This window comes from Panthera onca, chromosome A1 (assembly GCF_046562875.1).
Source record: "Panthera onca isolate mPanOnc1 chromosome A1, mPanOnc1 haplotype 2, whole genome shotgun sequence".
In the NCBI taxonomy this organism is placed as follows: Eukaryota; Metazoa; Chordata; class Mammalia; order Carnivora; family Felidae; genus Panthera; species Panthera onca.
In genome coordinates, this window is record NC_138339.1 from 42,828,332 (window position 1) to 42,853,099 (window position 24,768).

General features: G+C 57.1%; 1 protein-coding gene across 1 annotated transcript; it reads left to right on the forward strand.

The window, feature by feature from the left end:
- The first annotated feature begins 3,506 nt into the window (after positions 1–3,506).
- SLC6A7 (solute carrier family 6 member 7) lies at positions 3,507–23,419 on the forward strand. Its single transcript, XM_060634690.3, has 14 exons — positions 3,507–4,069; positions 9,082–9,265; positions 10,928–11,059; positions 11,246–11,480; positions 11,906–12,044; positions 13,474–13,608; positions 15,104–15,207; positions 15,338–15,462; positions 16,370–16,482; positions 16,730–16,861; positions 17,344–17,443; positions 17,619–17,719; positions 18,265–18,432; positions 21,711–23,419. Exons 1-14 carry the CDS (start codon positions 4,037–4,039, stop codon positions 21,918–21,920), a joined length of 1,911 nt encoding a protein of 636 aa, XP_060490673.2. The 5' UTR covers positions 3,507–4,036; the 3' UTR covers positions 21,921–23,419.
- The last annotated feature ends 1,349 nt before the right edge of the window (positions 23,420–24,768 follow it).

Below are 24,768 nucleotides of genomic sequence, written 5' to 3' on the forward strand. Positions count from 1 at the left end.
CCGGCTTGACTACCTCCAAGCTCTGAGACTTCAGACAAGTTACTTAGCTTCTCTGAGCCTCAGCCTCCTCGTTTGTCAATGGAAATGAAATACTTTGACCTATCCAGATTTTAGCACAGGGTAGGTGCTGTCTTTTAGCCACCTGCTTATGGGGCTGTTGTGTCCTAATGTGAGATGCTGGCGGGCCCGCCTAATGTCCCCACCACCCCAAGGCTGAGGACAGATGGTGGTGTGGAAGATCTGAGGCAGGGCAAGCCTGTCCCCAGCCACAGGAAAACCTCTGTCTGGCGGGAGGGCAGTGGCCGGGCCTGGCAGGCTGGGTGAGCAGCAGGTGAGGCCCACGTGGAAGGTCAGGGGGCTAGGTTGGGCCCACAAGTGAGGCTGATCACCTGTCAACCTCCAGAAAAGAGGAAACCTTTATCTAAAGGGACTTTCAAGCAGTGTCATGGGCTGCCTTGTGAGACAATGAGTTCCCTATCACTCAGAGGGTCCCCCCAGAGCCTGGGGTGTTGTGGCTCAAGAAAGGGACCCTTCCTGTCCTGTCGGACCCAGAAGCCAGCCCAGTGCTAAGAGGTATTCTAGCTTTCCTCTCGTGAGGAGCTGCTGTTACTTCTGTTCTGTATATAGCAATTTTATGTCCCCGTTCCCCCTGGGGGGCAGGCGCCGGTGGCTGGAGACTGGGGCTCCAGACAAACATCAGATATGGCTTGGCCTGGCCCTCAAAGGCCCATGGCCTGGTCATGGCCTGCAGCAAATCAGAAGCATGCCCATCAGCACTATGTTTTGCATGCAATTTCATCTGCAGACCCCTAATGCCCCGCTGAGAACCTCAGTCTGTCTCGACTGCCAAGAGATCAGTGTGGGCAGAGCAGAGAGGGCCACAGCTCCACTCTAGGGGAGGACTCAGCCCAGCTCTAGGAATAGAAAGGGTCTCCCGCCCCCCAGGGTATGTGTGTGCACACGCACGTGTAACGGATTGTGATGGGGATCTGTCCGAGGAAACCAGCCTGGCTCCTGGTGGATGAGGTGCCCCGCCAATGGGATGCAGAACCTGGGAGCACAGCAGGCCTAGGAGAGGGTGGCTTTGGAGGGCAATCCTGTCCCAGCACGGCCGCACCAGAGCCACTTTCTCTGAATCATACCAGATGGACCAGCAGCCTGATTCCTCATTTTTTACAGTCGCCACTCGCTGGTGTAACAAAACACATGCTCTACAGTGATACAGTCTGAACGTTTCAGCAAATTAAAAATGTTTATTTATATGCATTTAAAAATATCTCTGTATATAATAAAAGGAAATACATTTTCATCTAAGACTTTCCTTAAATCAGCACACATCTCCATTAGACTTCTGGTTTGATGTGAGACCAGGAGAAATGAGAGAGAGAGAGGGAGAGAGAGAGGGGCGGGAAGAGGGAAAGAGAGACAGATTATTTACTGGTTGGGATTCCTAAGTGCTGTCTTTCTGCCAAGTAGTAACCAAACTTCCTCTGGGAGAGGGGAGAGGGGACAGCGGCTGCAGGGGACGTCAAACACGCTTGGTGTTCTGAGGGTGACTGAGGGTTCAGTGGGCAGACTGACTTATGTGGACAATATCTTCTAGAAGATGTTGGGATTTTGTTTGTTTGTTTGATGAAGACCAGACTTTTCCAACAAGGGCTGTGGTGATAGGGCAGGGGATGGCAGAAAGCTGTGATCTGGAGGGCAGAGCCTGAGTGGGCTCAGACTCCTAGATGCCAGGACTAACCCTGCCTCTACTTCACACAGCGATTATGCAAGTCCTGCCTTTTCTGGGCCTCGGTGTCCCCATCTGAAAAGTGGGAGCCTGGATCCATTTGCACTCACAGCCTCAATGACTGCCTCTGATGTGCAGTGTTCACCCCATAATGTGTTTGCTTGTGGAAGGCTAAAGATCCAGTCCTGTTCCCTCCCATTACCCCAAGGCTGGCTCCCCCCAGGACTGGGGGGACCAGGTGCAACTGGGAGGGGGCCATAAAGAAGCCAGTCTTCCAGGGCTCTTGAGCCAATGCCTCCCCTCTATTCCCTCTTCCTGTGGTTCTCTGGACCTTCCGTAGGATCTGATGAAACCCACGTACCAATGGGAGGGGGTTGTTCAGCAAAGCTGGAGCCTGTCCTATAAGAGAAGAGGTGATAGTCCCTGGGGGGGGGGGGGGGGCGGTGGGTGGGTTCCACCTGGGCCTTCCTGGATTCAGGAGCTGCTGGCTTTTGCCCTCTTGGCTTCTCTCCAAAGCCCAGAGATTCAGTGCTCTGTGTGGCCTTGGGTATATGACTTCACTGCACTCTGAGGCAGGTTCCTCAGGTGCAAAATGGGGACGCACAAACCTGTCTTCCCAAGCTGTTGGAAAGAATTACAAATTAGATATTAGATATAAGCCTTCATCAAACGAACACAGTAGGGTTCAATAAATGTTCCTTCCCTTCACATTCAGGCCCAAAGGGCTCCTTCCTCCTGTATCTGGAGAGCCCCTGGCCTGCCCTTGAGGCCGGACTTAAAGAAAGGGGCCTCTGGGTGAGCAGGTGTGCCCAGAACCCGCCAGCCTCTTTCCCGAAGCACACTTCAGTGTAAACCCTTCTTGCCCCTTCCAGACTCCGCGGGTATGAGAGGCAGCAGACCCTTATCTTCCCCATGTTGGCTGATGGTAGGGCAACCCTATGATTTAGTGTCTGAACTGGGACACCTTTGAGTGAAAGGGGCATGATTTGCAATGCATATGCTGGGTCCACTAGCTTATACCAGTTCAGGCCCAGAGATGAAAGAACATGAATGCTCTAGCTAATAATTTCCTATCCTAGTCACAGGCTCACACAGACCCTCACGCTGCTCCGAGAGGTCAGTCGGGTACGGGGTGGCTGATGGCTCATCTTAGAGGTGTGAAATCCTAACAGTCCTGAGGTCATACTGCTGGTGGGAGAAACCCAGGTGCTCACGATCTAAGTCACAAGCCATGACAACAACACGGCGACCCTTGCCCTGTCTCTTCTTCCCAAACCTCTCCCAGGGAAAGGAGACATGTTCAAGACCTCCACCAGCCCAGAAGGTCCATGAGGCCTGACTCTGTCACTGGAGTCACTCACTAGCTCTGTGACCTTGACTCAACCTCTCTGCTTCAGTTTCTTCATCTGTAAAATAGGGATAGCACCATCTGTCTCTCCAGGTCCCTGTGTTGAGACAATAGGACCTAGCCCAGGATCTGGCACAATAAATACCGTGGGTGACTGAAAACTATCTGATTAATGGCTGCTGTGTCCTTTTCTTGGCAGAAGCGGGCAACCTCTAGTCAGTCGATAAACGTCAGCTGAGCCCCTGCTATGTGCCAGGCCCGGTGCTACCTGCTTTCTATGCACAGTCTCCCTGGGTTCCTCGCATCATTGTAAGGGAGGGCAGATTCTTAACCCCATTCTCCAGATGAAGAGGCAGCACAGCACGCTTAAGGAATGTGGGCAAGGTCACACAGCAAAGAGGAGGCGCTGCCTGGATCGCTGGAACCTAGAGCCCGGCTGTTAGTGTCCGTGCACGTGGCCTGCCACTCACTGCCCAACTGGGGAAAGGAAGGCCCAGAGAGGGCAGGTTACCTGCCCAAGGTCACGCAGGAGACGGCGGCCCGAGGCCTCCGGACCTCCGAGGGTTTCCGTCTCGGACCCCCCTCCTCCCGCGCTCGGGCCCCTCCAATCCGCAGCTCTGCGTGCGGGGGCGCGCGCATCCCCCGGCTGTCCGTCCGTCAGCCGTCTGTCTGGGTGGCTACGCGGGCGCAGCCGTGCTCCCCTCCCCAGCCCGGGGCGCTGCGCAGGGAGAGGCAGGGCATTCGTGGCGCCCGGCGCGCGCGCCCCACGCCCCACGCCCGCAGCCGACAGACGGCAGCGCCTGCGCCCGAGCCCGCGCCCCCCCAGCCGGTGCGCGGGAGCCGCCGGGGCAAAGTCGCGGCGGCCGGCCGGCTGCGCGATCTCTGGCTCCCTCGCTCGCTCTCTGCTCTCAGGGGAAGGCAAGCCCGGAAGCCCCGGTAACCCGCCCTCCAAGATGAAGAAGCTCCAGGGAGCTCACCATCGCAAGGTAGGGCACGAGGACGAGGGGGCGCACACGGGGGCGGGGGCACACCTGAAGGCGGAGTGCAGAGAGAGGCCCGCCCCCCGTCCAGGCCCCGGGAGGGTCGGGGAGGGCGCCTGGACCGTTGCGAGGTTCTGGGGGAGTCGGGGCTGAGCTAGATGGCAAGGAGGGGCGGGGTCACGGTCTGCTGGGGCAGGGGGGTGGGGGGGGATGCGGTTGGGAGGAGGGTTGGCAACACGGCCTTCCCCATCTGGGGGTCGGGATGTGTGTGAGGGGACCGAGGTTCGTTGGGCCGGGTCCTTCGAACAGGTGTCTGAAACCCCAGGAGGCGTGGGGTAGGGCGGCTGGGGCCAGGCGCCCGCCCTTCCCCAGCCCCCCGCCTGTTTCCTCCGGGGGCTGATTGGGGTTGGGGATGTAAGAATAGCCGAGGGCCAGCCTTGAGCTGGACTAATTACAGGGGTGGGGGGCGGGGAGCCGCCCTGGTCCTCATCGGGTGCGCTGTACACTGAAGCAGCGGCGGAGAGCCAGCAGGGAGACGCTATCTTTCCTGCCCGCGCTTTTGCCCTGCGGGGACCCACCACCTGCTTCCTCCCCACCGGCTTTAGCTTCCCTGCTAAGACCCCAGGCTGCCCCACTGCAGGGCTGGCAGGAGGCGAAGGCAGGGAGGGAGGAAATGGGAGACCCAAGGGATACGGGGGTGGGGCGGAGGCTGGCATGAGAGAGGTGGGCAAATCTGTGTTCTTGGAGCCCTGGGCCGGGACCTCAGCCCCTTCCCACCTCCTCCTGTGGGGTCAGACCTCCCGGCCCGAGGAGCCTGTGTGGGGTCAAGTTTTCTCGCTTTGGGCTTAAGAGTGGGGGGTGGGGGGTGGGGGATGTGGTGACCCCACAGGGCCGGTAGGTGTAGATATGAGAGAGAACTCACAGGGGCTGGTGTTATTGTCCCCCCCCCCCCCCCCCCCACCGATTCACGCTCTCTGCCCCTGCATCTGGGGCCATCGGTATGTGTCTTGGGTCTTCTTGGGCCCTGCCCTCCGTTCTTTTCCATTCTCCTACTCTCTCTCCTTTCCTTTCCTCCCCTCTCCACTGCCACCAGACCACACAGTATGTAAATAGCCATAGTCTGTAAAGGCTTATCTCACGTAATCCTCCAAAATTCTGGGGGCTAAGTCTCTCTAGCCCCACTTTATAGACAAGGCAAAAACAGACGTGGGAGATGCAGCTAGCTGCTTTCCTAAAGATGGGCTCAGTAGCCTAGGACCAACAGGGCAGGGGTGGGGCCGCCTGGCCTCTGTGTCCCCTCCTTGGGTCTCAAGGTGAATGGGGCAGGGAGTGAGGAATGCCAGGTATCAGCAAAGGAACAGCGGTGTTCAGAGACGAGCACTGGGCTGAAAGTCAGGGAGTGTGGGTTCAGGTCTTAGTCTGCCCTTAACTTGCTGTTTGACCTTGGGCTCGTCTGTTTCCCTCCCTGAAACTCAGTGTCTTCATCTGCACAATGATGAAGTTGGACTCCACATTTCTATTGTCTCTTGCATCCTGAAGAAGGTGTGAGAGCCTTGGCTTGGGGCAGGCTAACCTCTTCCGGCCCCTGCTGCTGCTAGTGACCTACATCTGTTGGTTCTTAAAAGAGGGGGTGCAGGTCTGGCAAACCCACGATTCTGTTTCTGCGTGACTCCGGATAGGCGGCGGGGCGGGGGGGGGGGGGGGGACCGGGGGTGGGAGCTTCACACACAGGCGGAAGTGTGAAGCGACTCATTAAGCTTCCAACCCTGCCCCATTGATTTGGTCACTTGTCTCCCAGCCAGTCCCGTCCTCTTTGTGCCAGCCTCCTGGGATTCATCCATGGTGGGGTTGGGGGCCCCAGGTGGTCTTGAGATTGGCTCATCTTTGGAGGACCCAATCCCCTGTCCCTGGAGCAGGAGCAGGCTTCCCTCTGATCGGAGGAGGTGGGGGACAGAAGAGCTGGCAGCATCCTGCTCTTGGAACTCTTGTCACCATGGAAACAGAGAGCCGGGACTGCTCTGTGAGCAGAGAAAGGGCAGCAGCTTCTCAGGAGAGATCAGAGGAACCTCATTACTGGGCCCTCCTGCCAGCTGGCCTGAACAGGGTTGGGGGGTGGTCACAGGGTGACTGGCCTGTCACACTGCCCCATTTCAGGGGCCGATGTTAACTAGCTGCTCCTCCATACCTCCTGGAGCTCGCCTGGCAGGGAGTGATTCCGGAGAGCCAGTACCCACCCAGCTGGGGAGGGACCTTGTGGAAAGGGGCATCAGAGGGCAGGGGTGAGTTTCAGATCAGTCTGGGAGCCATTGCTACCCTCAGCCCAGCATGTCTGAGATCACCGCAAGCCCAATTACTGGAAAGGGCTTTTTCACACTCTTCCTCATTATCACCATCACCCATAATTATGCCAGGCTGTCCTTGCTACCACTGGCCCTCTGGCCAACAGCCAGCCTCAGGCAGGATCATTACTATGGTCGCCACTGTCACTGAGAGTCACCTCAGTACTGTTACCCCCATTCTGCCCCCTGAACCCATTGCCCCGACCCTGTCACCGCAGCCAGCCAGACACCTCCAGTCCTGTGACACCTGCACTCTCCCTTCCCCATCTTTATCCCTGCAAAGCCTCCTCTGTCACCACCCAGTTTGTGTGTAGACACCTACTTGGGTGGTGCCGGGAAGGGGAATTTGAGGGGGGGAAAAGTATCTCATCAATAACTGATTACTGAGTCCCTGTGCTAGGATCTGATCTGGTCTTCAACCACTGTAAGTGCCTCTGGTGAAGCTTCCCTCACAGACCATTAGAACCAGAAGACTAATAGATAGACCTACACTTCTCTGAATAAAGCTCAGCATGCTAGCTTCTTAAAACCCTTTTCTTAAATAGAATTGCAGAATACTGTCTGTTCTAGTCCCTATTTGGAGAATTGCAGTGGGTATTGGTCCATTAAAGGATCTGACAAGTCCTGCAGTAAAGAAAACTTTTGCTTTGTGTTAACCCAGTGTTTCCCAAACTTCTTCTTTTTCTTTTTTTAAGTTTACTTATTTATTTTGAGAGAGAGAGTGTGCACACAGGCCTGGGGAGTGGGGAGAGCAGGGGGGGGAGGGCAGAGAGAGAATCCGAAGCAGGCTCTATGTTGTCAGCCATGTCAGCGTAGAGCCCAACTCGGGGCTCAGACTCACAAACCATGAGATCATGACCTGACCTGAAATCAAGGGTCTGATGCTTAAGCAACTGAGCCACCCAGGCGATCCCTCCCGAAACTCCTTTGCCTCAAGAATCCTTTTTGCCGCTGAGCACCTGTGAACATCCAAAGGGATGTGTTTTTGGAAACACTGATTTATTCAATGCCTTCTGTGTCTAAATGGGGAAACAAGGCTCAGAAAACTCTTTCCTAAAGTCACACTGTGAAGTGCCACCGACCTGGGACTAGAATTGTAGTCTCCTGACTCCCAGTCCAGAGATATGACTGTTTTCCTATAACCACTGCTGAGCAGGAAACAGGGCGTCCTTTCTCCTCTCTCAAAACCATGAGATTTGATAATCGGCCTTCTTTGCAGCTCCATTCTTCTCTGCCAAGGGTCTGAATTTCAGAGGCAAGCAGGAAGGGTGTGGCTGTCCCTTTCTTCTGACCCATTTCAGGAGACCCTTTGGGGACTGCTCTCTGAATTGTAGATAGTTATCCTGATATCTTTGGGCTCCCCTACAGGCTAACTCACCCCCAGAGCCAGCATTCTAAGCGGCTGGAGGAGGACCTCCATTTCCCAGCCCCAGTCTGAAGGGAGAATGCCCAGTGCACTTCCCCACCCTCCTTAAATTGCAGGAAGGGCTCTTAGGGACCGCTGGTTTCCGTTCCCCTCTGTGCACGTATCTCTCCTGTAATGACAGGAAGATTGTGACTTTCTGAGATAGACCAGAACTCAGTAGCCTCTTTCTGCTCGTGAACTAAGATTCACAGCACTCCATAGGCCTCCCTGAGCCACTAGAGAATGAATTCAATTCCTCCCTCAGGGGAACCCGTGTTCCCTCCAAGGCCTCTTCTTTCTATGCTAAGGGCCCCTACTTCTCCCCTGTCCTCCTGTGACTACTTCTCCTGAACACCGTCCTGTCTGGCCACCTGCCCAGTGGACATGCTCCAACCTATGTCTTTCTTAAAATACGGTGCCCAGAATAGAGTAACAAAAGGCCAGCACCACGGGCGCCTGGGTGGCTCTGCCGATTAAGCGTCCGACTTCAGCTCAGGTCATGATCTCACCATTTGTGGGTTTGAGCTCCGCATGGGGCTCTGGGCTGACAGCTCGGAGCCTGGAGCCTGCTTTGGATTCTGTGTCTGCCTCTCCTGCTTGTACTCTGAGTCTCTTTCTCTCTCAAAAATAAATAAACATTTTTTAAAGAAATTTAATTCTCTCTCAAAAATAAGTAAACATTTTTAAAACAATTTTTTTAAAAAGGCCAGCACCAGCAGTTGAAGACACGGGCTCCAGTGTCAGGAAGCTCTGGGCCCGAGACCCAGCTCTCCACCAGCCAGCCGCATAAAATCTTGACACCTCCGTGAGCCTCGATGTTCCTCATGAGTGAAGCAGCGCTTAGACCAGTACTTACTTAGCTCGTAGCGTTATTTTGAGAATGAAATCAGGTGAAACGTTGAGTGCGCGGAGCGCGTAGTAAGAGCTCAGTCCACGGTAACTGTCATTAAGATCATCGTCGCATCATCATCAACATAGGACCGTCCCTTGATGTGACCTCTGTGCTAACCAAACTGAGACCCAGGTAGCTCTCTTAGTGCTTGAGCCATCCTGCTGGCCTCATACGTTTGTAGTTCCCTGCAACCCAGAGACGCTCCTGCGAAGGACCACGTGAGCCCAGGCAAGAGCGGTTGATTTTCCCAAGCAGGAGAGTATCTTTGCATTTAGCCCTGTTTGATTTTATATTCTTATTTTTGTTTAGGGGAGCGGAGGCATCACAGTGCTACCCTGGCCTCACCTTTCTCCCTCACCCCTTTGGTCTCTCCTACCGGCAGCCCATTACCCCAGACCTACTGATGACCCCCAGTGACCAGGGGGACGTGGACCTGGATGTGGACTTTCCCGCGGACCGGGGGAACTGGACAGGCAAACTGGACTTCCTGCTGTCCTGCATCGGCTACTGCGTGGGCCTGGGGAATGTCTGGCGCTTCCCCTACAGAGCCTACACCAACGGAGGAGGTAGGGGCCCGAGGGCCTGCTAGAGGGGCATCTAGGCTAGTAGGCCACGGCTGGGGGTGGAGTGAGGTTTTAAGTGGCCTTGGCCACCATCTCCCCTGCGACCTTGAGCAGAATTGAAAGCAGTGACACGGGGCTGGGAGAAGCGAGCTCCCTCTGCCTTGTCTTTTTTCATCACTCATCCCCTCCTCTGTCTCCCTCATGCCCAGTGCGGATACCTACTCGGCTCTCCCCCAAGGCCTTGGCCCTTCCCGGACCCCAAGAGATGGGCAGAGAGGCTTCCTCCACTTCTTGAGAGCAGCCTCTATCTGCCTCTCAGCGATCACTGTGCTTTCAAAGTTCTCCCATCCCCCCCTTCTCCCCCACCCCCGCCAGGACCTCACTCCATCAGTCAGTTCTCACTCTCAAATCTTCGATCCGCCCTCCTGTCCTGGTTCCTTCCATTCAGACTGCATACGTGAAGTCTCCCCCATCTTCAACAAATCCTCCGCCGTCCCTGCTTCGCCATCAAGTGACTGTTCGATGTCTCATTAACAGTAGCTGGGGTTGAACACTCACCATCTGCCAGGCCCCGGGCTTAGTGTTCTCACTTAACCCTGATGACAACCCTCCTGGGCGGCACCATTGTCCTGATCTGACGGCCAAGGCTTGGAGAGGCCAGGTTCCTTGTCCAAGGTCATCTGGTGGCCGACCCAACATTCTACCTTCCATTCTGCCTTCTCGAGAGCCAGTGTGCTCCCACCCGCCCTCGAAGCCTCCTTCCCGTTTCTGCCAAACTCATTGAAGAAACACCTATTGGCAGAGCGACAGAAATCCAAATAGGAGTAGATGAGGCAAGGAAAAGATGAATTGCTGTGACCAGGAAGTGTGGGACTGTAGCTGGCCTCTGATGCTCTAGGAACTCGATAATGGGCCCAGTTCTGCTGGCTCTCCCTTTCCCTGGTTCCCGATTCTGTTTCTTTCTGGGTGCTCACCTCATTTTCTGCTGGGACAGTCACCCTCCTTGAGGTTGGGCTGGCGGGGGGGGGGGGGGGGGCCACAGACAACTCTGGAATGACTTTATCCTCAGAGCTGTTCTCTCTGAGTGAATCCATATAGGACCGCAGGGAAGGTCTTGAACTGGCTTGGCTTGGGATAAATACATCTGAGGGGGTGGGGTGGGGTGGCTGTTGTGAGTGACAGCCCTCCCAGAGCCCTATAGTGGTGGGCAGTTCTCTAAAGGAGACGGCTACCGGTATGAGAAGCAAATGGGGAGGGATACTGGGCACACAGGATGGCCCGTGGCAGCCACAAGCATCTAAGGGGGCGTGGCAGAGAGGATGCAGGAAGGTAGATCGGGGCCAGATTCTGCAGGGTGTTCATTCATTTCCATACTGAGGCGTTTGCACTTTTCTCTGGCAGGGAATTCACTCCTTTATTCATTCACTCACTCAGTGTTTGCTCGAGGCCCAGCCCTCCTCTGGGCCCTGGGGCTGCAGAGGTGGGGAGATCCCCACCAGCCACCTTGGCTCTCAGTGAGCTGGTATAAAAGGACAGTCCCAGTCCGCACGAGAAGTGCTCCATGGGGTCGCAGGTGTCTGCCATCAGGGCAGGGGCGGGGCCGGAGCTGGGCTTTAGGGGAGCTGACCCACCCAAGACCTTCCCCAACCTCCTTCCTCCTCGCAGGTGCCTTCCTCGTGCCCTACTTCCTCATGCTGGCCATCTGTGGCATCCCCCTCTTCTTCCTCGAGCTCTCTCTGGGCCAGTTCTCCAGCCTGGGACCCCTGGCCGTCTGGAAAATCAGCCCCCTCTTCAAAGGTGAGGCCTCATCGTCCCGGGAGGGGTCCGGGCCTGGGGGAGGCAGGGAGGCTGCCCCCCTTCCCCCAACCTCTAGGCAGATGGGGGGGGGGATGAAGCTCAGAGAGGGGATGGCTTCCGGAGGCCACACAGCCTGGCCTGCAGGAGGCCTCGACCTGAGGACAGCCCCCACTCCCCCACCCCCAGGTGCCGGCGCGGCCATGCTGCTCATCGTAGGCCTGGTGGCCATCTACTACAACATGATCATCGCCTACGTCCTCTTCTACCTCTTCGCCTCCCTCACCAGCAACCTGCCCTGGGAACACTGTGGCAACTGGTGGAACACAGACCTCTGCCATGAGCACAGAGGCTCCAAGGATGGCAATGGAGCCCTGCCCCTCAACCTCACCAGCACCGTCAGCCCCAGCGAGGAGTACTGGAGGTCAGGCCGCCGCGGGCCCCTAGCCGCCGGCAGCAGGGAGGGGGCGAGGATGGGCCGGCGTCCCCCAGGGGCTCGGCGTGCACCTGGAAGGCCGAGTGCCGGTGCTGGTGCTGGTGTTAGACCCCGGTTCTAATCCCAGCTCTTCAGTGACCAGCTGTGCGACCTTACCCAATATATTTGGCTTCTGATGCTCTGCCTTTGACGTGGGTCTGGTCATATATTTCTGAGGGTCACTGTGAGGATTAAGGGAAAGAAGGTACGATTGTGCCATCCAGCCTGTTGGATAATCATGCTGAGTAAATGCTGGCGGACAGTTGTGATGCTGGTGACAACAGTGATAGGAACCTTGCTGGCCGCGGCTTTGCCCCGCGTGTGTGGCGTGTGGCAGGGTGACCAGAGGACTCTCAAATCTCCATCCCCCACAGCCGCTACGTTCTCCACATCCAAGGCAGCCGGGGCATTGGCAGTCCTGGGGAGATCCGCTGGAACCTCTGCCTCTGCCTGCTGCTTGCCTGGGTCATCGTGTTCCTCTGTATCCTCAAGGGCGTGAAGTCTTCGGGCAAGGTAGGGCCTTCTGGGAGGCCCTAGAGGCCTGAGGGGCTGGGAGGCGTGAGGACTTCCCGGAGGAGGCAGGGCATGGACTGAGCCTGAGAGGATGAATAGACTTCCTACTTGGAAAAAGTTCAGGGGCAGGGGCGGGGAGGGGGGAGGTGGGTGGCTAGGGATTGGGAAGGGGGAGGAAGAAAGATGTGGCGGTAAGGGTGGGCAGTGGCTAGAAACTTGCCAGGGACAGGACTGATCTGTTACTCAAGTTTGCATCCTGACCCAGTGCTTGGCACTTTGAAGAGGCTCCGTCTGCATGTGTTTGTTGAATGCTTGGAAGGTGGGTGTATGAGTCAGAGGTAACTGACCAGAACCCAGTTGTCACACTCGATTGGAAAGTCCAGAGGGTGTGCTTCAGGTACAGCTGGGTCTAGGGGTTCAAAGGATGTTATCAGGAATGTGGTTCTCTTGGTCTCTCAGGAGTGCTTCGTATCTTACCTGCTTGGTGAAAGGTTCTCCCTTGCTCCACTTCTCAAAAACCCTAGAACTGGGTCTCACTGTGTAGGCTGGGTCATGTTCCCATCCCTGAACCGATCACTGTGGCCAGGAGGGTGGGGTGCTCTGCTTGGCTGGGTCTGGTCAGGTGCCCACCTCTGGAGCTGGGAATGGGGTCAGTCCCAGCTAGGGAAAGTCAGGTGACTGGTGTCTGAAGGAGGCCAGGTGGATGCGAGGCAGACAAAGCCATGGATGCCCACTTGAGGTTATGAAGGGTGGGAAGGACCATGAAGCTGTTTTAGAAAGACTTGAAAACCTTCTGAGTGGTTTATTCACTCATTTATAAATTAGAACTTGTCCCTGTGCAAAGTGCTGGGAAGTGTCGCCCACGAGGAACAGAACCAAAAGAAAGACTAGAAAGGTAGGGTAGAAACCAATGAGAAAGAGGGGAGAAACAATCATGGTGCAAGTCGGGACAGTGACGAGCCTGAGACCTGGTGGCGTTTGCTGAGAAAGTGGCTGGAGGTTTGGGAACAGGTAGAGACAGGATGGAGGGGAGTTTGGGAATGTGCAGTGGCTGCTGACCACGCAAGGTGGGCTTTCCTGGGCTAGGGGCACGGGGGGTGGACGCATCGGAGGGGAAACTCTCATAACCCCTGCAAGGCAAGGCTTCCGGGCAAGGGGCGAAGGCAGCCTGGACCAGGGCACTGCAGAGCTGGAGAGAGTGGGTGGGTCAGGGACTCCTTGGGAAGCAGCGACAGGACTTTGCTGAGGGATCCATGTGTGGAGGGAGGGGCGCAGGGAACGAAAGAAAAGCATCATGGATGATGGCTCTTCTCATCTTGGCCTACCCAAAGGTTGGGGAGGCTTGTTGGGTAAAATGGGGACTTCTGGAAAAGGAGCAGGGTGGAAGGAAGGTCACCCCTGCCTTCCCTCCCCACTTATCGTGCCTCAGGTGGTATATTTCACGGCCACGTTCCCCTACCTCATCCTGCTCATGCTGCTGGTCCGAGGAGTCACCCTCCCAGGGGCCTGGAAGGGCATCCAGTTCTATCTCACCCCTCAGTTCCACCATCTGTTGTCTTCCAAGGTGAGGCCCTCGGGGCTGGGGCATAGAGGGAGGGGTCAGGCCTGAGCCAGGGAATAGAAAGAGGGCGCCCCTGGGGAAAAGAAGGTGGGGGGGGGCACCTGGGTGGCTCAGTCGGTTAAGCATCTGACTTGGGCTCAGGTCATGACCTCGCGGTTTGCGAGTTCGAGCCCCGCGTTGGGCTCTGTGCTGACACCTCGGAGCCTGGAGCCTGCTTCGCATTCTGTGTCTCCCCCTCTCTCTGGCCCTCCCATGCTCATGCTCATGCTCCATCTCTCTCTGTCTCTCAATAATAAATAAAACGTTAAAAAAAAAAAAAGAAGGGGGTAGGAATCCTTCATGTGATGGGCCCCTGCTACCAGACCCTGGGCTCGGCTCTGTGCTCAACACTGTGTGTCTTTTTCACTTATTATTCTTCACCATCCTGTGAAGTAGACATTATTCTGGGGCACGTGGCTGGCTCAGTCAGAGGAGCGTACGACTTTTGATCTTGGGGTCATGAGTTTGAGCCCCACATTTGATGTAGAGTCCTAAAAAAATATATAAACCTTAAGGGGCACCTGGGTGGCTTAGTCGGTTAAGCGTCTGACTCTTGATTTTGGCTCAGGTCATGATCTGGTTCCTGAGTTCAAGCCCCGTGTTGGGCTCTGCACTCATGGTGCCCACTGACAGTGTGGAGCCTCCTTGGGATTATCTCTGTCTGCCCCCCCCCCCCACCAACCCGTGCGAGCACGTGTGTGCTCTCTCTCTCTCAAAATAAATAAAACTTAAAAAAGAAATGTAAAAAAAGGGAAGACATTATTCATCCATTTTACAGATGAAGAAACTGAGACCCAAAAGAGTGATAAGTTTAAGGTCACGGGGCTAGGGAGTGGCAGAGCCGGAATTCCAACCCAGATCTGACTCCACACCCCAAGGAGGGCATTTGTAATTATGGAAACAATGGTACCGACGGCTTTAACATTTCTCATTTGTTAACAGATGCCCGCCTGACCACGCCTTAGCACTTTGCACATACGTGGTCATTAGTCCTCACCACCACCCTCATTTCAGAGGAGGCGCCCGAGGCTCAGGGAGAAGCTGTGGCATGCCTAAGCCACACAGCGAGAAAGTGGGGAGCTAGAATCAAATCCGGGTCCCTCCAACTCCAGGGAGGAGGGAAAGGGGTTCCAATGGGCTTATTGTCAATATGAATCTACTGAAAATTTATGTGAGACGCCACTTCCTTCAGAACTGGACCAAGCTTAGCGATCATCTAGATCCTGGATGGGGAAACTGAGGCCCGGAAAGGGACTTTCCCCAGTCCTGCAGTGTAAGTGCTGGAACAGGGTTTGCTCCCAGCCCGTGTCACTTGTGAGCCGGGCTCCTTACCGCACCATCCCTGGACCTGCCGACTCGCTCTCACTCCACCTCCTTCCTCCTCTTTCCTTGGCCCTCTGGACGCCACGGTGTGCAGCCCCTTCTCTTTGCTCTCCATCTGCACCCTTTCCTGCCACAGGTGTGGATCGAAGCTGCTCTTCAGATCTTCTACTCCCTGGGTGTGGGCTTCGGGGGTCTCCTCACTTTTGCCTCCTACAACACGTTTCACCAGAACATCTATAGGTCAGTGCAGCCTCAGAGCCCTCGAGGCCAGAGCAGGGAGGAGAGTGGCTGGCCAGGGCGGGCCTCCTGGGGTGAGGGCGGGGCCCGCTCACTCTGGCCTGGACTTCTGTGCCCGGACCTCTCCCGGCAGAGACACCTTCATCGTCACTCTGGGCAACGCCATCACCAGCATCCTGGCTGGCTTCGCCATCTTCTCTGTGCTGGGCTACATGTCTCAGGAGCTGGGTGTGCCTGTGGACCAAGTGGCCAAAGCAGGTGGGCAGGCCGGCCAGCCCTGGTGGGTGGGTGGGGGGTGGGGGGGCGGGGGGGCGGGGCACCGCTGGGGCTGGGCCAGGGAGCACAGTGTGGACCGGCAAGGTCGCGGATGGGTTTGTCCAGTGCGTGTGTGGGTTTGCGCACACACGAACGCGTGTGTCTTTGCCGGTCTCTGGGTGTCCGAGTGCAGAGGGGGTGTGCGTCAACCTGAGTCCGGAGATAAATGGATTTCTGTGTGAGAGTGTCTTATGTTTGATCACGTCTTAGTAACTTGCCTTGTTTATCCAAGTGAGTCATTTCCTATGTCAAGAGGACATGTGCACGTGAACTGAGGGTTCAAATGAGGATGTGAATCAGTGTCTTGTGCCAGTGGACGTGTCTAAGTGTGTGTGTTAGTGGAATTGTTTGTGTCAGTGATGGTATACATAAGTGTATGCAAGTGAGGTTTTACGTTGGGTCTTGGGTTTATTCATGTACTCATTTTTTTTTTTATTTTAGAGAGAGAGCGGGGGAGAGGGAGAGAGGGAGAGAGAGAGAGAGAGAAGAGAATCTTAAGCAGGCTCCATCGTCAGCATGGAGCTCGATGTGGGACTCGATCCCACGACCCTGGGATCCTGACCTGAGCCAAAATCAAGAGTCGGATGACCAACCGACTGAGCCATCGAGGCACCTCTCACACACTCATTGTTAATCCATTTATTTTATCAATCTATGTTTCTTGAGCACCAGCAATGCACCGGCCCACGTCCTAGGAGTTAAGTGTTAGAGGTGTGCAGATAGCGTGTGTCTCTGGGCTTGGCTGAACTAGTGTGCCCCGGTGGATGTAAGCGACCGCGTGTGTTTGAGTGTGCATGTGGGGGGCCTGCCCCGTGCCCCAGGCTGCTGACTCTTTGTGCCCTTGGCCCAGGCCCCGGCCTGGCCTTTGTCGTCTACCCACAGGCCATGACCATGCTGCCTCTGTCGCCCTTCTGGTCCTTCCTTTTCTTCTTCATGCTCCTGACTCTTGGCTTGGATAGCCAGGTGAGCCTCGTGTGTGCCAGCGGGCCCCCTGTGGTGTGTGTTTGTGTCTGTGAGGTGGGTGCGTCTGTGTGTGTCCATGTGTGATGTGTGTCTTTGTGTGAGATGTGCAACTGTGTGTGTGCATCTCTGTGTGCTGTGTCTATGCGTGATGTATCCGTGTGATGTGTCTGTGTGTACCTCTGGGGGTGTCTGTGCACGTGTGCTGTGAGGGGGGCAGAATTCTGACCCTCCTCCCCCCTCCCCTCAGTTTGCCTTCCTGGAGACCATTGTGACAGCTGTGACAGACGAGTTCCCGTATTACCTGCGGCCCAAGAAGGCTGTGTTCTCGGGGCTCATCTGCGTGGCCATGTACCTGATGGGGCTGGTCCTCACCACTGACGTGAGTGGTGCTTCGGGGTGGGTGGGCAGCTGGTGGGTGAGGCAGAGGCAGGCGCCCACAGCAATGTCAGTGATCGTTCCCTGGGCTACCGGCTTGTTCCTGTTCGGGAGGAAGCTGGCCCACCCCAGGCGCTCTCCCCGAGGGCAGCTCGGTCTAGGACCCAGAGTCCTGGCTTGGAAGTATAAAAGACCTGGCCTCCAGCCTGGTTCCTGCTCTGGCTGAATGACCCCAAGACAAGTGGCTTCCCCTCCCGGAGCCTGTTTTCCCACCAATAAAATGGGGGTCTACGTCTAGGATTGTTGTGAGACTCAGATAAGATGGTGTGTGTAAAGGGCTTGGCAGGTAGACAGCAGTCCCACTGTTACCGTCTTGCTGTCACCGCTGGCCTGGCTGCTTCCTGCCCACCTCCTGCCTGGAGAAGGGGTCGCAGCAGGGAGCAAGACCGGGGTGAGGGAACCCCAGAGCTGTGACTTGTGTTCCAGGGGGGCATGTACTGGCTGGTGCTTCTGGACGACTACAGCGCCAGCTTCGGGCTAATGGTGGTGGTGATCACCACGTGCCTCGCCGTCACCCGGGTGTATGGTGAGAGGGGCCACGGGAGGCAGCGTTGAGGCTCCCCACCGTGGGAGGGTGGGAGTCTACTCTGGAGCCCGCCTGCACTGGGTCCCCGGTCCCAAGGGCCAGGGTCTCCAGTCGGGGCAGTTGGGGTGGAGGAGGGGCTGCTGGTGGGGCCATTCTCCTCCCCTCCCCCGTGCAGGCATCCAGAGGTTCTGCCGGGACATCCACATGATGCTGGGCTTCAAGCCGGGCCTGTACTTCAGGGCCTGCTGGCTGTTCCTGTCCCCGGCCACGCTTCTGGTAATGGGTGGGAAAGAAGGCTGCTGGCTGGGGCCCCGGGGCTGAGAGTAGGGCCCCGCCCTGGGCACTCAGGCTGGTAGGGCTGCCCTGGCCCAGAGTGGGCCTCTGTCAGGGCTGAGGGGTGGGTGGGCACCAGGATCTTGGTCTACTCCCGTCCCCTTGATGTCCCCAGCTGTTGTAGCCAGGCTGACCCTAGCCCTGCATTTGGTTGGCAAAATGAGTGGGGCATTCTCAGGCCTCGGGCCCTTAGGGCGGGGGCTTTGAGGCTCGTGTGTTTGCTTGTGTCTGTGCTTTCTTGGCCTTGGAATTGAAGCAGTTCAGGCACAGGCTGTCTCAGGAATTGGGTGCTTCAGAGCTGGGCTGTCTCAGGCCTCGCAAAGGCTCCGAGGATGGACCATCTTAGGTTCTGCACAGCTAAGGTTATCTCCGACACTGGGTGGCTCTGAGCTGGGCTCCCTCAGGCCTTCGGGTAGCTCAGACCTGGGCTACCCCAAGCCCTGGGGCCTGTGCAAAGCCCACTGTGACGCTGGGGCCCCCGCCTGCAGGCCCTGCTGGTATACAGCATCGTCAAGTACCAGCCCTCAGAGTACGGCAGCTACAGATTCCCAGCCTGGGCAGAGCTGCTGGGCATCCTGATGGGCCTGCTGTCCTGCCTCATGATCCCAGCCGGCATGCTGGTGGCCGTGCTCCGGGAGGAGGGCTCGCTCTGGGAGGTAAGTCTGCCCTTGGTCTTCCCGACCCGTGGCCCGGCCCTGGGCCCACCTGCTGGAACAGAACACATCTGCACCAGCACCTTATCCAGGGCCTTGCAGGCTTTTCCAGCCAGTAGCCTGAGCTATGAATCCTGCTTGGGGTAAGGCAGTCTCAAGGGGCTTCGGGTCCTGCCCTGTGGCCCCCGGGGCCACGCGAGGCCTCTGAGGGGGAGCACACTCCAGAGACCACCGATGTGGGCCAGTGTCCACGTGTGTTGGGGAGAGGACAAGGGAATGGCCCAGGGTCCCACTGTGAGTCGGGCAGAGGTCAGGACCCAGACTCCGGTCACCAGCCCAAAGCTTCCCTATGAAACTCAAGGTCAGAAGGCAACACTGAGGGACCCCAGAGGGTGGACTCTCACTCTTCTCCCTGCTGCAGCCCACGGGTGGCCTGAGAACGGGCTGATGGTGGGAGCCCTGCCCACGCCAGGCTTTGTGAAGAGATCTAGAAAGCACAGGGAATGCAAGCTGTCTGGGCACGGGGATCTGCAGGCCTCAGAAGAGGGGAGTGGGCCAGTGGGTGTGCTGTGATGCTGTGTGACCACTGCAATGTTCTGCCCCTCTCTGAGCCTCATCACACTCTCAGGACTTCTGACGCCATGGGTGTGGAGTCCTCTGGGGGCAAGAGGCTGTCATAGTGAGCAGAGCTGAGGGAGGCTACTAGGGCCTGGGAAGAGCCTACGGACCCCCAAAGAGAGCCAGCTTGTGCTGGTTCATAAGAGCTAATTGTTAAATACTCAGGGATATTGTGAGCCAGTTGTTAAACCATCGATAACTTGAAACTGACCTTGGTGGGAATATTTACACCACCGGAACTGGTTACAAATCGAGCCTCCTGTGCCCCTCCATACACCACCCCCCAGCCTGCTCGTCAGCTTCTCCCACCTCCCATAGAGCTCCACTGCACCTCAGCTGCCCCCCACCCCACCTTCATATCTCCACCTGGAGAGAGGCTCAGAGCCCTCCCCCTGCAGAAATGACTGCACCACCCAGACCACAGGCTAGTCCTGGAGTCCAGCCACCGCTCTGTCTCCAATTGCTGTGTGACTAGGAGCAAATGCCTTGCCTTCTCTGAACCTCGGGAGCCCCACCTGTACCTCTAAAGGAAACCTGTCTCCTTGCGTGAGAGCCAGGGTGTCTGCAAAGGAAAGGAGGAGACAGCCAGGTGGCGGGGCCATGTTGTTATGGGGTCAGCACTGCAGAGGACTTGCCCAGGTCCGGAGTGCCACCTTCAGAAACCAGGGCTTCTAGCACTGACACACTAGGAGGAATCCTAGGGCTGCCTTTTGCCAGCTGCATGACCCTAAGCAAGTTAACACACCTCTCTGACCTTGCTTTCTCTCTCCTTAAAGTGAGGACAGTGACACCTACCCATAAGTGTTGCTGTGAGAAGAAAAGAGGCTCGTCAGCATCTTCAGAACTGTGAGGGGCAGAAAAGCAGAGTATTCTAAAAGTTTAGGATGGAATCAGACTGCCTGGGTTCAAACCCCAGGATGACCACTGTGTGAGCTTGGCTAAGGTGACAGACCTTGCTGAACTTTACCTCCAGATAGTATCTGTGGGAGTAGATGATGAAAGTCTTAATGCCCCTTTCCCAGGGACTCTGTAAGGATTGAAGAAGCCCACATTTAGCATAAGGCTGGAACATGGTGAATGTTTTGTTCCCCACCAGGGATTCTCACGGGGGCGATTTTGCCCTCAGAAGCCATTTGCTAATGTCTGGAGGCACTTTGATTGTCGTAAGAGTACAGTGTGCACAGGGGATGCTCCCGGGATCCAGTGGGGAGAGGGCAGGGATCTGCTAACCATCCTCAGTGTGCAGAACAGCCCTTACGCAGGGATTCTCCAGGCCGAGACGTCCACAGTTCTCAGGTCAGGAAGTCTTGATCTAGGCACTAGTGTGCAGCTGGGAACAGACCTAAGTCCTTGCTCTCAAGGGGCTTGTATTTTAATGTGGGAGACAGACAATAAACAAACAAATACATAAAGATAGTGGTAAGTACTATACTTAAAAAAAAAAAACAAAACAACACAGAAACAAAAACAAAAAACAAACCTAAGTTTAGGAATAGAGAATGATGGAAGGTGGTATTTTGGCCAGGGTGTGTGGGAAGACCTCCCAGGGGGGTGGGGGTGTGTGTGGCGACAGACACCTGACCAAATCGACAAGGTGATCTATCTAGCTTTGGAAGGGGAGAGCATTCCAGGCAGAAGGACAGTCGGTGCAAAGGCCCTGAGGCAGGAGGGGCTGGCATGTTTGAGGGCAGCAAGGGGGTCAGCGAGACTGGATCAGAGCAGGTGAGGGCAGAAGGAGAGTGGTCAGAGCTGAGGTCAGGGAGGCAGACAGGGGCCAGGACGTGGAGGCTGTGGTGAGCACTTTGGGTTCCATTCTAAGTGAGATGATAAGCCACTGGCAAGTTTCTGAGCAGTGGGGTGACGTGCTCTACAACAGTTAAGTGTCACCATGCTTTGAGTATGGAGCCATGCTAGGCCTCGGGCTAAGGGCACCGCACACATTATCCTCCTTGAATCTGCACCCAGCAAGGCTCCACTTGATGTTGGTTGTCCGTCTGCCTTCAAGGGTCTGGGGCTCTTCTCCCTGCAGCTCAGGCAGAAGGCTTTTGGGAATGTAGTTGGAAAAGGGAGGAACCCTAGAACGTCCAGACTTAGTCATTGTCTTAGTCACCTCCCTCCTCCCATGGAAACTGGGGCTTGAGAGGGAAAGGTCACACATCAGAGTCAGAGCGAGGCCAAATGTTAGAGACTTGGAAGGTCAGCGACAGTCCTGTCTCAGTTCTCCTGGTTCCTGGCTCTTTCCCAAACCTCCCAGCTCCTTAGGACTCAGCATTTAGGGGAAGGCACCCAGAGTGGGCTCCCGGATTGCAGTCACAGCAGACACCATTTACTGGGCCTTGCCCTGTTCCCGGCACCCTGCTAAGTGCTGCATCTCAGGGCCTGCCCGTGAGGGCATCATGATCCCCAAGTTACAGAGGAGGAAACAGAGCATGGAAAGCTTAAATTCCATGCCCAAAGGCCACCCAGCTCGTGACAGCAGAGCAGGACTCTCATCCAGGCGTGTGACTCACTCCCCTGGGGAAGGTGCTACCGCCCGGGCCCCCTGCGATTCTTGCGCGGACTGATCCAGGTGCCGTGGTGACGTCTCTGTCCGGTGCCCGGCCCCAGGAAGCACTCCACCACGAGCGCCGGCCGTTTTCACCGCTCTCCTTGCTCTGCTGCAGCGGCTCCAGCAGGCCAGCCGACCGACCATGGACTGGGGCCCGTCGCTGGAGGAGAACCGGACTGGCATGTACGTGGCCACGCTAGTGGGGAGCCAGTCACCCAAGCCACTGATGGTGCACATGCGCAAGTACGGGGGCATCACCAGCTTCGAGAACACTGCCATCGAGGTGGACCGCGAGATCGCTGAGGAGGAGGAGTCTATGATGTGAGACAGAAGGCAGGCGGGCAGCCTGCCTGGCCGCAAAGGGTAGCTGCGCCCTCTGGGGCTCTGAGAGGCCCCGAGGCCGTGGGAGGTTGCCCCGGGTGATGCCGGTCCCCCGTGCAAGTCCTTTCTTGTGGCCTCTGCCTCTCCTCCGTCTACCTTCTCCGCGCGTGCACACAAACCCACTCAGAGCTCAGCCCTCATTTCGCAGATGGATGAACTGAGGCCAGGGAGGAGGGACTTGCCCAAGGTCACATGGCGGAGGGGACTGGATGCCAGGCCTGCTGGCCAACCAGCTCCCTTTCTCACGTGGCAGGTGGGAGCATCTTCTCATCTCCGTTCAGGGCCCAGACTCCTCTCTTTTCTAGGGGAGGCTCCCCATACACTTCGAACAGCCAGAATCCAAGCTGGGCAGGGACACCCAGGGCATGGCAAGGCCCACGAGGCCCCAGGCATCAAGGGTTAGCAAGTCAGGTGGGAGAAGGACCCCTGTGGACTCATGTGCCCACCAGGTTTCCTGAAGGAGGTGGGGCCTGAAGGCGCTGGAGGATGGGGCAAGTTGGGAGAGAGAGAGGAAGAGGAGGGCAGGGTGTGGAGGCCCCCCTGTAACCCCTGTGCCTCCCCTGGAGCCCCGGGCAGAAACCAAAGTGTTCCCAGGTTACAGCAGGGTCCAGGTAGGAATGACGAATGAGGGGGAGGGGGAGGAGGGACGTGGGGTGGGCAGGGTTTTGCATGATCTGGGTGTGCTTTCGATAGAATATCTTTCAGGGTCAGCGTGCAGGGTGGCTTCGAGGGGACAGGGGGGAGGAAGCAGGCCTGTGGAGGGCAGGCAAGAGGGGCGGTGGCCTGAGTGAGGGGGTGGGGTGGGGAAAGGAGGAGGACCCCACACTCCCCTCCCCCCCAGATAAAGGCCGGCAGCCTCCCACACTGGACCCCGCCCTCCGGTGTAGGGAGCCCTGGGCATGATTAGGACAGAGGACACAAGTGGACAGGTGGGAGTGAGGGGTCCTAGTCAGGACCCAAAGCCCCTGCATTCCCTTCTCCCTGCCCTGGCGGCCCTCACTGTCTCCTCCAGCTCCGGGCACTGCTGGGAAGTTGGCCTTGGCTGTGGACGACCAAGGCAACTAAGAGGCTTGGAGATGGTCCGCACATGTGGCTGTCTGGTCCTGATGCTGCCCACCCCTGCTCCGGGACGCGGGTCCCCGGGCCCAGGCGTGGGGGGGTGGAGCCAGCGAGCCCAGGGCAGCCGACTCCTCAGCCCCGTGGCCAGAGGCCTTGGCATCTTCAGTCCCTGGCACAGGAGGGGCTGTCCTGGGGCCCCCACTCACCCCCAAGAGATGAGGGTGGGGTGTGTGAATGCCTGAGTAGAGCTTCTGCCCACACAGTGCTCCCCAGCGGGGCGGAGCACCCTCGTGCAGGGGGCTGGCCTCTGTGCCCTTTCTCCTGCTGTCTCCCCAGCCCATCCATGTTCCGTCCGTTTGTTGTCAATAAACACCAACGAGCTCATCCTTCTCACCCCTTCTCCTTACCGCTGAGAACCATGAGTTGGGCAGCCCAGGGCTCTCCGGCTGACGGCCGAGGGAACCGAGGCTCAGCTGTTTGCTTCCCTGGGTCCCCCGGCTTCTGACACTTGCTCTGCCATTGTGCTATGGCCGTGGTGGGTGGGTGGGCTGAGGAAGGGTGGTGAAGAGGAGGAAGCCCTTGAAGACTGCTTTGCCCCCCTTGTACATCTGGGCAAACTGAGGCCCACCGAAGGGGAAGACTTGCTCGAGACTACCCAGCTGAGGCAGGAGGCCGTCCCCTTTCCCCCTCCAGCTGCTTCCCAGCCTTACCCGCAGGTGCAGCTGGGGCTAGAAGACCAGGGTTAGGAGGGGCCCAGAGTTTCCCAGGCTGGTGCGACCCACCCCCTCCTGGCAGGACGTTGCCACATAAAAGAGTCCCAGGGCCTTTCAAATGCGAAGCCCAGGTGTTTGCAAAGGCTTTGATTGGGGGTGGGGAGAAAAGGCCGCTGCCTATTTTGGATATTAATAAATTTCCCCTAACAAAGAGCCAGGCCCCCTCCTGCCCCTCTTTGGGGCAGTAGGTGGAGGAAGAGTGATGGGTTTGCTAATTTGCTGAGGGCACAAGAATGGCCTTCACAGTTCAAGGTGCCTCTTCCCACACTCTTGGGGGCAGGCTCCAGTCTTGCTAACAGAGGCCCCTGGTGCCAGCACAGTGGCCCCAGCCCAGGAGAGGGCACTCTCCAGTCCCCCCAGCTGTCTCTAGGACAGACCCCAGGCCCCGGGCCAAAGTCCTGTGAGTACTCATTGCCCAGCCTCTTGGGTGCAGCCTGGGGTCCTGGGAGTCCAGAATGGGCGATCCTAGAAGTCCAGTTTTCTCTTCTCCCAGATTCCCAGTCTGGATTTGGAGAATTCCAGGAGTTTGTGGAGCCCACCAGTTTCACTTCCAGTCCCTCCAGGACGCACTTCCCCTTGCTCCTGGGCCTGCGGTTCCTGGTCTGCCCTCCCTGGCCCCATCTTCCAGTCTGTCCCGCTTTTCCCATTTCCGCTGCTCCCAGACAGGCTGTGCTGCCACATCACCCTTCTCCCACCTCTGCCACCAGCGCCAACCCCCAAATGCCCTCAGACCCAACCCCCCAAGTGCCCCCAGCCCCATTCCTTCATTGACTTCAGATCTCCCTGGCTCAGAACAGACCCCAGCCGGGCCCGGCTGCAGTAGGAACTGACTGGGGACCAGGAACACCTGGCTGGAGGGGTCCGTGGCGACGTAGTGGGCAGCTCAAGGAAGACGTCAGCCCCATCTGGAGTAGAACCCCAGCCTGGAATCTCAGAACGCCCTAGCAGGTGACAATCCAG

Coding starts and splice junctions, on each gene's coding strand:
- SLC6A7 (XM_060634690.3), top strand. CDS start 4,037: ATGAAGAAGCTCCAGGGAGCTCACCATCGCAAG. Junction 4,070..9,081: donor AGGGAGCTCACCATCGCAAG/GTAGGGCACGAG, acceptor TCCTACCGGCAG/CCCATTACCCCAGACCTACT. Junction 18,433..21,710: donor AGGAGGGCTCGCTCTGGGAG/GTAAGTCTGCCC, acceptor GCTCTGCTGCAG/CGGCTCCAGCAGGCCAGCCG.